Source organism: Lagopus muta, chromosome 8 (genome assembly GCF_023343835.1).
Source record: "Lagopus muta isolate bLagMut1 chromosome 8, bLagMut1 primary, whole genome shotgun sequence".
Classification (NCBI taxonomy): domain Eukaryota; kingdom Metazoa; phylum Chordata; class Aves; order Galliformes; family Phasianidae; genus Lagopus; species Lagopus muta.
Genome location: NC_064440.1, coordinates 17,225,875 through 17,238,826, shown reverse-complemented (window position 1 = coordinate 17,238,826; position 12,952 = coordinate 17,225,875). Strand labels below are relative to the sequence as shown.

The 12,952-nt window shown below is 38.3% G+C and overlaps 1 protein-coding gene across 6 annotated transcripts in view; it reads left to right on the top strand.

The window, feature by feature from the left end:
• The window catches only part of GALNT3 (polypeptide N-acetylgalactosaminyltransferase 3), a 33,233-nt gene that overhangs the window by 7,890 nt on the left and 12,391 nt on the right, over positions 1 to 12,952 (top strand). For 4 of the 6 annotated variants that reach the window (XM_048952777.1, XM_048952778.1, XM_048952780.1 and 1 more), the window contains 8 exons: positions 633 to 1,233; positions 2,514 to 2,686; positions 6,468 to 6,617; positions 6,821 to 7,055; positions 7,594 to 7,711; positions 8,105 to 8,305; positions 9,125 to 9,256; positions 10,299 to 10,400. In XM_048952777.1, coding sequence (XP_048808734.1) covers positions 722 to 1,233; positions 2,514 to 2,686; positions 6,468 to 6,617; positions 6,821 to 7,055; positions 7,594 to 7,711; positions 8,105 to 8,305; positions 9,125 to 9,256; positions 10,299 to 10,400 — 1,623 coding nt within the window. In that variant the 5' untranslated portion in view covers positions 633 to 721. Of the gene's footprint in view, positions 1 to 632; positions 1,234 to 2,513; positions 2,687 to 6,467; positions 6,618 to 6,820; positions 7,056 to 7,593; positions 7,712 to 8,104; positions 8,306 to 9,124; positions 9,257 to 10,298; positions 10,401 to 10,782; positions 12,947 to 12,952 lie in introns of those variants that run through there. The other 2 variants (XM_048952782.1, XM_048952781.1) reach the window with 2 other exon arrangements.

The window sequence follows — 12,952 nt, the reverse complement described above, 5'->3', positions numbered from 1 at the left end:
AGATAAATAGATTTACTGCTTGATACATAGCCTAAATTACCCCATGTCCCATTACCGGTATTAAGTCTGCATTTAACATGTACAATACATAACTAAATTAATCTTAACAGTTTCTCCCTTGACAATCTGGTCACTTGAGTCTGACCTGGAAATGGAAATCGGTTTTAAAATATTGAGAATTTTAAATCTCCATGAGGAGCCCTTTACGTCTTTATAGTTCACTTTTAGTGCTGGTTTTTCTACCTAGAACTTCCATATTGATTGCATCAATTTTCCTTTTATCCCACCACTGAACTAAAATTCCCTCAGAATTCCTAATTTTTAAGATTTGGAAGAAAATTCATGGGAAGTACTGCCTTTATACAGAAATAATACTTAAAGTACAGAAAGCCTGCTTTCTGATTATGATTCTTCAGTTTGAAGTGTGTTGACAAAAAAAAATAAATAAATAAATAAAAAATGGGGAAAGTGCATTCGGGTATTTTACAGATAGGTGGATCCTATATTTAATTCATGGACGTGATATTTGATGCTGGGGAGTTTGAATTAATTCCTGCCCAGCAATTTCTTGTAGCTCTACATTGTTGTAAGTACTGTTTGTCTAACGTATTACTTTTTGTTTTGATTTACAGGTATTTTCTTTTCAAGATATGCTGTAAAATAGTATTAAAGAACATCATTCAGAGAAGCTTTTGTTTTGTGATAAACTTTTAGAACTAGAATGGCTTTGAAAATAATGCCTAAAATATTCAAGAAATTATTTTTTCACTGGAAACTTTGGAAATTTAGCATTATTGTGTTTGTCTTTATAGTATTTTTATTTTTACTGCAACGAGAAGTTGGTGTCCAAGATTTTAGAGATGAAGGAGGGATTGAGCCAGTTGTCAGAAAGAAGAGTCATGTATTAGGTCTTGTGCTAAATGCTATGAACAATGTCAATGGTGCAAAGCCAAAAATGCAGATAAAAGCACCTGTAAGGCAAACTAAGGTTCCTGGAGACAGACACTGTTTGCCAGGACACTACACTACGATGGAACTGAAACCCTTTCTAGATCGACCCCTTCAAGATCCTAATGCTCCTGGAGCTTCTGGTAAAGCATTTAAAACCATCAACCTAAATCCAGAAGAGCAGAAAGAAAAAGAGCGTGGAGAAGAAAAACACTGTTTCAATGCGTTTGCAAGTGATAGGATTTCGTTACACCGGGATCTTGGACCGGACACTCGACCTCCTGAGTATGTGGAAATGTGTATGTCCTGCTAACTGAATACCTTGACAGAAGTGTGAAGGCTGTGATTTGAGTTTAGCATTAGATTATCGCTTAGAAAGGGAAATGTCTGGGTTATACATGGTCATTTACAGTACATAATGTTCCAGAGTGCAGAAGCCAAGAATATTTAGAAAGGTTCACATTTCATGTTAAACATATTTAAATAAGGTTTTCTGCTACGTTTTCTCAGTGACTTTCTGGAAGCTGCTATGTTTTACTTAGGAGAAAACTGAAAATATGGTTTAAACTTCCTTCTGTTTTAAAATCCATTCCTTACTCTTTTTAAAACAAAATATTAAGTGTTAATAAAACCACTGGCATATTATGATTTTGTTAACAAAACAGTAGCACTTCATGGTTAGAGTGGATTTTGGTTCTGAGAAATCTCCTTTGGTATTCTTTATCTGTTGATGTCAGAAGTGACAGTCCTTACTTAGCTGGTGCTGGTAGGGTGGCCAGCACTTTATGTGTGGTGCAGATCACAATAATCTTTATGGGAGTGTAACTGTCTGGTGAGACTTGGCCTGTATGTTTTGTGAGGGCTTTGGCAATAGATGTGATAATTGCCTTGGGAAGTATGCCAGCCTCTAGAGTTGGCAGGCAGTAAACAGTAAGTGTGCAATTTATGAATACAGAAACATTGTCTCATTAGCTTGACTCACAGTTGGGTTTAAAGTTCTGTCCAGAATACATCAGTCTTGAAAACCTGTATGTTTAAAGTTGTTTCACTTGAATGTTTTGTATTGCTCTAAGCATTATGTGGTGTTTCTAAGAAAAAGTCAAGTTCTGAATTTGATTTGTTCTATTTTTCTATTTCAAACTGCATTTCTTCAATTTCAAGTAAATACTTTTTCTCATATTTTTGGATTTCAATAGTAATGGTCTGACTTTTCAGCTCAGTATCTGCTGGTCTTAATAGAAAAATGTGTTTTTGTCTGAATAAGGCCTGGGTGCTCTATGAAATATACTCAAATGTTGTGTGAGAGAACTAGAGCTGAGCCAGTTGTTCAGGTGGAATTCTTATTTGCCAGATGTTTACAGAATACTTCTTACAGCTTTTCCAGTTGTTTTTGTGCTATGTTTGTGCTATGTTTGTGCTTTAAACTTGGACAGTAATTGGAGAAGGTGAAAGATTTAATGTCCATATTTATACACCTTCATACTGGGATGAGTAGGGTTTCTCTTAAGAGGTTGAATCAAAACTTTTTGTCCATTTTCTGACATCTGATGCTTTCTAATCTGCAGATGCATTGAACAAAAGTTCAAGCGTTGCCCACCGTTGCCAACCACGAGTGTTATAATAGTTTTTCATAATGAAGCATGGTCCACTCTGCTCAGAACTGTTCACAGCGTGATGTACACTTCTCCTGCCATACTGCTAAAGGAAATTATTTTGGTGGATGATGCCAGTGTTGATGGTAAGAAGTCTTTCCATTTTTCATTGAACGTATTATTTATTTTATTGAAAGTGTGTTAGGATTATATACAGAATGGGATAAAAGAGGCTATCATCTCCTTACAGCCATACTAAACACCTTATGATGTTCCAAGTACTTTTGTTCCTTTTGTTTTCCTTTAAAATACAAAATATTTCTCCCTCGCTTTTTCTTTGCGAGAATTGTAAAGTATGAAATTTTCTTCTGAGAGGCTTTTAAAACCAATTCTGATTATGTCAAGGAATTTAAAACCTTTGAAGAGCTCAGTGATAACTGTGGTATCAGTGGTAAATGTGGCATCAGGCTTGGGAGGTTTGAACCTCTGCTGTGTTTCTGTCTGAAGATGCTCTTGTTTGGGTCATAGCTCTTAGTTTTTATGTAGATTTAATGCGATGAAATTCATCGTAATTTGGCATCCAGCAGCTGTTCCTAGCTGTGGCGAAGTTTTTCTGTTGGAAATCTGGGATTGCTTTCTTTCAATTTACTGTGAGAGGTGGGAAAATTGGGAGAGATCAAAAAGAAAGCCTTTATGAAGTATGTGTGAAAATGACTCCCTTTGGTACTCCCCCACACTGTTGTTTTGCAAACAAATTGGGGGGGGCAGTGTAGGAAATGTTGAGTAAACATCTGCTTCGGCGAGGCCCGTCCTGGGAGAGCTCAGAGGTCTGGATTGGCAGATGCAGGAGACAGCGGTGGATGCAGTAACTGCAGCCATACGTGGGCTAGGAGCTTCATCTGGGTGGCCATGTTGGTTCCTGTGGCTGCAGAGGCCACTGGGGATGTGGAGGCCACAGCTCTGAGCTGGGCTGAGGCCATGACAGAGTTCCTCGTGAGTGATTGAAGCTGTCTTTCGGTACAGCAGACAGCACCCTCCTGTGCCAACCACCATGCCTGCCCCACCCACCAGGTGCTGGGGGCTGCTGAGGCTTCTCCCATCCTTCAGTGCTGCCCTGCAGTGAGAAGTGGAGGCACTTCTACTGCTCTATAGCCCCCACAGCCTTCTGTGCCCAACACTGGGCAAAGGCCGAACCTTCAGCCTGTCCTGGGCTGCTGGGTGTGCCTGAGGCCTGAGCTGGGCTCTCACCCCATAGGGCAAATTTGTTTGGCACTGGGGAGAGCAGGAGGGGTCGCAGGAGTCCCAGTGCAGCCTCGAAAGTACCAAAAATGGAGGTACTTACTGGTTTTGCTTTTTTTTAATAATTTATTATTTTTTTTGTATCGTCCTTTTAAATTGCTTACTGTCCAATCTTGAATAAAGGTCCTAATGAAGGAATTGGAATGAGGTTTCATGCTGTCCATCAGCCCTTTTTTCCACCCAAACCAAAGTTCTCTGCTTTTTCAAAGGAACAGCTGCCTGTGGAACTTCCCTAATGCCACCTGGATGGCAGCAAGGAGCTTGAGGCCATCAGCTGGACTCTCCCTGTTGTCTCAGAACAGCTCAGAGGGCATCAGTCCCAGTCCTACCCTCATCCTTAGGGCTTGCCTGGATATCAGTCCCAGTCCCGCCCTCTTCCTCAGGGCTCACCTGGATGCTGCAGGGAGCTCAGGGCCATCTACTGGATTCCTGTTGTCTCAGTGCAGCTGCTCAGTGGATTCCAGTCCTGTCTTTCCCTTTTCCTCAGAGCTTGGGAAAGAAGAAGTGAGAGGCCTTGGCAAGGATGAGAATGGGAGGCAGGATAGGAAGAGTGATAGGGAGCAGCATCTGATGCTGGGGCTCTCTAGCGGATGGTGATATTTCAGCACCAAGATGGAAATTGAGGGCTGGTGTGCTGGCAGTGGATGAGGTAATGTCTCCAAGCAAGCATGATGTTATAGCACTTGTCCTGCCCTGATGGAGGTGGATCCACTTCCATTGGTTCTTCACTTCTGAAGGTAGATCTACCTCCATGGGCTTGACATGGCCTTTGGGTGGATCCACAATCATTGGCTCAGGTTCATTGCTGCTCCCTTGAAGCCTAAGCTTCTTTGGTGGAGGAGGCTCTATCCTCCTACGCAGAGGTGGGAAGGAGGATTCTATCTAAATTGTCCATTGTGCCAGAATAAGCTCACCAAGACCCAAGGCTGTTGGTAGCTGGTTTTCTGTTGGCAGAGTCCCCATATTTATAGTAGTTGGCAGGGAGGAGGCTTGTGACATCAGAAAGCCATGGTGGTGTGACCCTGAGAATCTCTCATGACAATCAAAACATGGCTGTATTGGGAAAGGGGAGACTATGGTCTGAGAATTGCCCTAGTTGTCACTAGTGGGATTCTGCAGGAGTACATTTTTGAATCAGTACTCTTTAATGATTTCATCAATTATTCCAGTAAAGATCTGAAGTAAATCTGTGGATGATGTTAAACTGGGAGGAGTGTTGACACTCTAGGAGTAGAGAGGCCACGCACCAAGGTCTTGACAGATCATAGAATCACAAGGTTGGAAATGACCTACAAGATCATCTAGTTCAACCGTCTCCTCATCACCATTGCCACCACTAGCACTAAACCATATCATGCAGCACATCATCCAGATGCTTCTTGAACACTGCCTTCACAGATTTCACAGTGCTCATCATTTTTATGAGGAAGAAGGAAGTGCTGGACCACTGGTCCAGTTTCCCAGTGGGGAAAGCCTTGGCTTTATGTACAGACTGGGAGACGAGGGGCTGGACAGCAGGCCTTTGGGAATGGATCTGGGGAATCTGGTTAACAGCAAGTTGGATCTGAGTCAGCAGTGTGCCCTGGCAGCCAGAGGGGCCAACCACACCTGGGGCTGTGTCAGGGCCAGCACTGGGTGAGGGAAGGGTTGTCCTGTTCTGCTCTGTCTGGTGCAGCCTCACCTGGAGCAATGAATGCAGTTTGGGGTGCCTCAACATAAGAAGGACATAAAAGTATTAGCAGGCAAAGGAGGGCTACACTGGTGACTGAGATTCCTGGGTTTGTTCAGCCCAGAGCAGAGGGGAGACCTCATGGTGGCCTGCAGCTTCTCACAGGGGAGTGAAGGAGCAGTGCTGAGCTGTGATCAGTGTTGGCAGTGACAGGGCCTGAGGGAATGGCACAGAGCTGAATAGGGAGGGTCATGCTGGATATGATGGAAAGGTTCTACACCAGAGGGTGGTGGACACAGCCTGAGCTGCTGGTACTCAGGGAGCATTTGGACACAGCTCTCAGGTGTAGGGTTTGGGTACTCCTTTGTGGAACCAGGGGTTGGACATGATGATAGGCAGAGGGTGGCAGAGCATGATGTTTTATGAAGGATGTGAGATTCTTTCCCAAATTTTTCATGTTTAAGTTGAGGGTTTTTTTGATGGTGGTGGTGTTTTGGGTTTTTTTGTTTTTTTTTTTTTTTTGTTTTGTTTGTTTGTTTGTTTTTAATATAGCTTCTGTCAAGAGTAAATACAGTAGCCTCTGAAAACCTGGAGTAAAATACACTGTGGAGTAGGTACATGATGCATTTGCTTGATGTATTTGTGAGAATGGATTTTGAGTTGATAGTCAAGCTGTCAATTCAGCTGAACAGTTGTTCCAGCAAGTGTCTTTTGTCTTTTAAAATTAAATTTTCAGTTCTCCAAGCCCTGTTGTCTGCCAATTGCTTCTTCCTTCATCCTTAGTCTCAACAGAACTCAGCCCCTAAAAATTACATTCAACAGTCAGGACTTGTTCACTGGTTTAATGTTGAGGTCACTGCTGGAATTAGAATGAATTGTTCGTCCTCTTAGTTTAGTAAAGTGAAATTTTAGGCCATGCCATATGTACTCAATATCCTGAAAACAATTTCTCTTTCTAGAATACTTGCATGATAAACTTGATGAGTACGTGAAGCAATTTCAGATTGTTAAAGTAGTCCGTCAAAGGGAAAGGAAAGGTCTGATCACTGCACGGTTGTTGGGAGCTTCAGTAGCAACAGGAGAGACCCTCACCTTTCTGGATGCTCACTGTAAGTGATTGTCTTTGATTTAATGCTACAGATTTTTTATGAGTTATGAACATGAAGTATTAGCTCTCCTACTGCTATTTTATGTCATAGTTAAGTGCTGTTTACAAACTGTACTGGCTTGCTATGGTCATGTTAAATTATTCCCGTTATACTACCATATAGTCAAATTGAAAATTCAGTACTTGTTCCCATTTTTTCTATAGGTGAATGCTTCTATGGCTGGTTAGAACCATTGTTGGCAAGAATAGCTGAGAACTCTGTTGCTGTTGTAAGCCCTGATATTGCATCTATAGATCTCAATACTTTTGAATTTAGTAAGCCATCTCCTTATGGGCATAACCACAATAGAGGAAATTTTGACTGGAGTTTGTCATTTGGATGGGAGTCTCTTCCTAAATATGAAAATAAAAGAAGAAAAGATGAAACCTATCCAATCAGGTAAATGTAACTTGAATAATATCCTTCAATTTTCTTGTGGTTTTTTTTTGTTTGTTTGTTTGGTTGGTTGGTTTTGATTTTTTTTTTTTTTCTTAATAAAAAGCTGTTTGTAAATGAATTAGTTACTCATATTGAGTATAGTCACAAGTCTTAGCATCTTAGATGTTTTATGTAATGTTTTCTGTAGGAGCCTGGTTATGCATTTTAAAACATGCAATACAGAGCATTCTTTGCCCTCAGACATGTTACTGGTCTAAAGGAGTAGTAACTTTCCCTCCATAGAGGGAAAATATGTTATTTTTACTGATACTGTCTGATAATCTGTTTGTTAATGAGTGACAATAAAACTGTGGAAGGAGACTCAATGGGGGCAGATTTAATAACCTGTGCCAGGAAAATATTTTAATGGAGTGAAGCACTGACAAATGCTAAGAAACATTCCAGAACAGTAGTACTGAGTTTTCATATCTATATTTGGAAAACCTACCTTAAACGTAGTTTGAATCTTCTTTTCCACAGTAATCTTCTCTTTTTGCAGGACACCTACTTTTGCTGGAGGTCTCTTTTCAATATCAAAGAAGTATTTTGAACACATTGGAAGTTATGATGATGAAATGGAAATATGGGGAGGTGAAAATATAGAAATGTCTTTCAGAGTAAGTTTAGCTACTTACTTAATACTGGTTTCTACACTAACAGTCTACATGATTTTTGAGAACAAATTAGTATTGTGTCTTGACTACTCTGCTTAATCAGCCATCTAGGACATGGCAAATTGATTACTAATAACCTATGAAATAAGCTACAAACTTGCTCACTAAAGTGATTTATTTTTATTTAAATGTCATTAATGTTGATAGCTGAAATGTACATTTTACAGGGTTTACCTGATAAGGAATTTCACCTACAGTGCTCCTGATATATACTATCTTGCTGGTAGTGTTGTTTTGTTCTATTTAAGAGAACAGTAGTGTTGCTGAATTTTTTTTTTTAATTCCATCTCCTTAATCATAACCTCATTGCACTTATACAAAAAATGTTATTGTTAGGTATGGCAATGTGGTGGACAGTTGGAGATCATGCCTTGCTCTGTTGTTGGCCATGTCTTTCGCAGCAAGAGTCCCCATACTTTCCCAAAAGGTACTCAAGTAATCACACGTAATCAAGTCCGCCTCGCAGAAGTCTGGATGGATGAATATAAAGAAATTTTTTACCGAAGAAACACAGAGGCAGCAAAAATTGTGAAACAAGTAGGTGGTGATGGTGGTGGTTTTAGAAATCACACTTGCTGCATTGAAAATTTTGGTGAGCAAAAAGTTATTTATTGACAAAGTATGTTTGAAGTGTAGACGTTTTAGTGAAAATACAGACATAGTTCAGTTTAATTAATCTTACAACCTTCCCTTTCAGAAAAAAAAAAAAGAAAAAAAAAAAAATCAATCCTATATCTGTCAATTTAGAAACTTAAGTTAAATTTAGGCTTTGCTGGGGAAGGTTGTTTTTATAAGTGATCTGGAACTTTAGTAATTTACCAGCTGGAACTTTATACTTTTCTATTAGAAGATGTTTTTTAACCCTTTATATGAACATTGTAGCAGTGATAGCAGTAGATTTCCCAAGCAAGCTTAGCAGAAAAACGCAACTGGATTTTGTGTGGGAGATAGCAAGTATTATGCTAGTTATTGAACTAATCCACTTAAGCACTCTCTTTAGTGAGATATACTCAGTGGTTAGCTTTATGGCTGTGGTCAGTATGGTCTTTAGTCGTTTTTACATTGCCACTTTATAGCACTGTTAAAGCACTCTATGAACTACGGGTACTTCTTTTTTGTTGTGGTTTTTTTTGTTGTTGTTGTTTTTTTGCATGTCACAATGGTTTTTTCTTTCTTGTGCTCTGAGATGCTACAGGCAGGATGTCAGTGGTGTTATGAAAAACAAGTTGCAGTAACTGTACTAGCACAGTTACTTTTTAAAAAAGATCTACTTTTTTGATGCTACAGAACAGGATATTATAGATTTATATGTACAAAAATATTAATAATATCAATACATTTCTCTTCCTGCAACAGAAAACATTTGGAGACATCTCAAAACGACTCGACTTAAGGCAACGTTTGCAGTGTAAAAATTTTACCTGGTATCTGAATAATGTTTATCCAGAAGTATATGTTCCAGACCTAAATCCTTTGTTTTCTGGATATGTGAGTTTAATTTTAATTATTTTCTCTGGTATTCTAGAATTCAAGAAATTAGCTAATCTTTTGTGCTACTTTAGCCATAGTGTTTACATTTTAGCTATTGTTAATTGCTGTGGAGTTTTCTATCAGTACTGTTGATGATTGATGAGTCTCACCTGCATATCTTGCTATTTGAGTATTTTTATGGCTCTACTGATGTTATTATATGAAACTTAAGCAAATACTCTTCTTAAGCAGCAGTTGCTTTGCTTAAAGGGGTCTTGGAGCTTGATAATATAGTCAACGTTCTGCCCATGACTTAATAGTGACTGCCACAGAAGTACTACACAAGTTCTAAACAGGTGGTGAGTTTTCCTGAATTGTCAAAATAAATTTAGCTTTATATAGTGAAAAGTCAGAGAGAATTTTTAATTCACGTTAGGAAGGACGGCTGTACTCTGGCAATTGTATACTACTCTGAATTAGGTTTATGATGAACATTATTTATTTTAAAGATCACTCCATATTCTCTGTCAATTAACCTCTTAGACTGCATAACTGGATGTTGTGTTGAGGGACATGGTTTAGTGGGACCTATTGGGAATAGGTGAACGGTTGGACTGGATGATCTTTTAGGTCTTTTCCAACCTTGGTGATTCTATGATTCTATGATTCTATAACGCGAAAGCCAACAAAGTATTAAACAATTCTGAATATTTAGCATGTATTTACAAATAAAACTTCCCCTTTCTCTAGTTTTGAATATTTTGTGTGTGTTTTCAAATTGTAATCTGAATCATCAGATTCACCATGGAGAATGGTAGTTGAGTAATTCACAGTGCATGGCTGTAGACAACTGTATGAAGTTAATAGACTTTTAGGAAGAAAAAAATACTTCTGTGGGAACAAGATTTTAAAATTTGAGCAAAGTAGAAAGCAAAAATAAATTAACAGTTTTAATTAATAAGATAAAGATTAGGCTTCTACACAAGTGAGGCAGTTTATTTTTTTCTCATCCTCACTGATCTTTTGTATTTCTTTTTTGCTGTTAACAAATTTTTTTTAGCTAAAAAATGTAGGTAACCACATGTGTCTGGATGTTGGTGAAAACAACCATGGTGGCAAACCATTGATTATGTATTCTTGTCATGGACTTGGAGGAAATCAGGTAAAATATCTGGGTTTTATGATCAACTGTTTACCATAGTAAAGCTTTTAACTTGATGTAGTGGAATGGACTCATATTTAGCATGCAAGATTTACATTTTTTTTATATAGTTTTTTAAGAATTCAAATGTATATATATATGTGTGTGTGTGTGTGTATATATTTGTTCAAGGCAGGTTTTTTTCACCGCTCTTCTTGTTGTGTCCCACATCTAACATCCTATGTTCAACATACAGATTCAGACTTTTTACGTAATAGCACTACTTCACATGGTCTCTTGTTCCTGTGCAGAATCTTCTCAGCCTACTTTTACTACTTTCTTGTGTTTTCTTCTTAACTCTTCTTTTCCTTATGCTTCCTCCTATTGCTTCTGTCTCTATCAGCAGGACTCACACTGTCAAGGAAGATGGGAATCTGGCCAGTGGTGGGAGACCAAGTGGTTGGCCTGAGCCATCTTTCCTGTCATGCTTACAGCCTCGTAGTGTGAGGTCAAAGTGATCTACTCTATACTGGCTCGTGCAAGTAAACTACATGACTGAACTTGTGCAAGAGGAGCTTTCTTTGTTGCTTAGCTCTTGGGGGAGCAACGATCTCCTGTTTCTCCTGCAGTATGACTTGCAGACATTTATTGATGTCCGGTACTGAATTCTTCAGGCACTGTAATATTTAAAAATTAGCATCTCCCTTTCCCAGAAATGTACAGTGCTGTTTTATAGTTATTTGGGGAATGAACTTGACTTGTAAAAGGCAACCATTTATGGCACTGTGGAAACTCAGACACTTGACCCTACTCAGCTGATGCTTTCCTAATCAATATTAGTGGGAGAAGGAATACTGTCTAGTTTAATCGCTACCCTGTTATGTTAGCTCCTTACAGTACTGAATTTTTTTTTATTTTGTTCTGGTGTTATATTATCCTTTTCAAATGGTCACAGTCATTAATACTGTATTAATACTGTATCAAGATGTTATATTAAAAGACCCGCTATATGCTTCTGTTGTCACCTCTCTCTAACTTACCTTGGATTATACTAAAACTGTCTTTTTAAGTGTGTTCTTTGTTTTTCCTTTTGCCATGCCGTAACAGCTTTTATTCTTTTAATATAGGTTGTGCTAGTAATACACAAGAGATGTGGGTATTTGCTTACTTAATCCTTCACATTCCGTTGCTTTATGCTCTTTACCAGACTTTAGCAGTGCAGGCTGCAGTTTTTCATGTTACCTCTCCTTTCCGCCTATGCTTGAGGTAGGAGAGGGGAGTGGAACAGAGAACCTAGTTTTCACAGTTGTATAGAAGTTGTGTAACTTTTTTTCATTTGTAACGTATTCTAGAGGTGATAACATGTCCATTTCAATGTCTAAGATAAATTAATTCCTAAAGCAATTTTCCAAGTCCTATTTTCAGGGCTCAAAGAGAGTCCCTAAGATTCAAAGATAAATTAAAAAAGCTTTACTTAGATGAACAGATTAAACTGTTATGTTTGGGAGCTAAATGGCTAAGCAGGTACCTAACAGTACCAGTTTCAGGTAGTGACGTTGGGCGTAGGAACTTAGGAGTGAGGTGTCTGTTCCTCAGTGTTGCTCGCATCGATTCCCAAGGCAAGGAGGGAGGATGGAAACTGGCTAATTGGACAGACAGTTGAAAGCAACAGGGTGCTAACTGAGCGTGGGCTGTCAAAGGACAGATATGGCAAAGGCTGACACAGGGAGCCAAGAAACAGTTGTCGTGAGACACAGTGATAGAAAGCCTGCTGGTTAAAGAAAGAGACCAGGATGTTCAGGATATGAGGTATAAAAGGACTGCTGTGTCTGTAACTGTTAGAATTAAATGCCTGTTTAGACCTGAACTATAGCCAAGGATACCTGAGACTTGAAAGTAATCTTCTGTCAGGAAATAACAGTAAAATACCCACAAATTATGTCCTTACATTACGCTTTTCTTTGTAATGACAACTTCACAGAGAATCCTTTTGTTAGCATTTATTGTTTACTTCGAGCAGCAAAAGTTAACTAATGGCAATCAGTACTGTCCATGTGACAAAATTGGGTTTTGGTTGCTCTGAGAATATATAAAAATGTAGCAATGAAAATTGAATAAAACTTCTTGTTTTAGTTACTAAATGACAAAATTAAACTTATCCATACAACTATTTCTACTCTTCCCTTTGTATCATGTATTAGTTAAGATTTCTGGGAGTGCATGCAATGAAATCTTGCATGATTGTGTACATGCACTAAAAAAAAAAATAAAATATATATATAATATATATAATATATATATATATATAAAATAAATTATATATATATATATATTTTTTTTTTTAACTAATTCTACATTTAAGTACTATTCACTGTATTCCATTGCATCAGAATTAAAAAAGGCATTTTTTAAGAAACACTTCTAAGATGTGTATGCTAAAAGTCAAAGAAATGATTCTGTAGTTTCCAACTGTTGAATAACAAAAGAAATCTATTGTTTCGTGTATTGGAATGTCAGAGTTAATTTAATACTCTCATTGATATTTACTTACTAAACTTCTAAAAAATTATTTG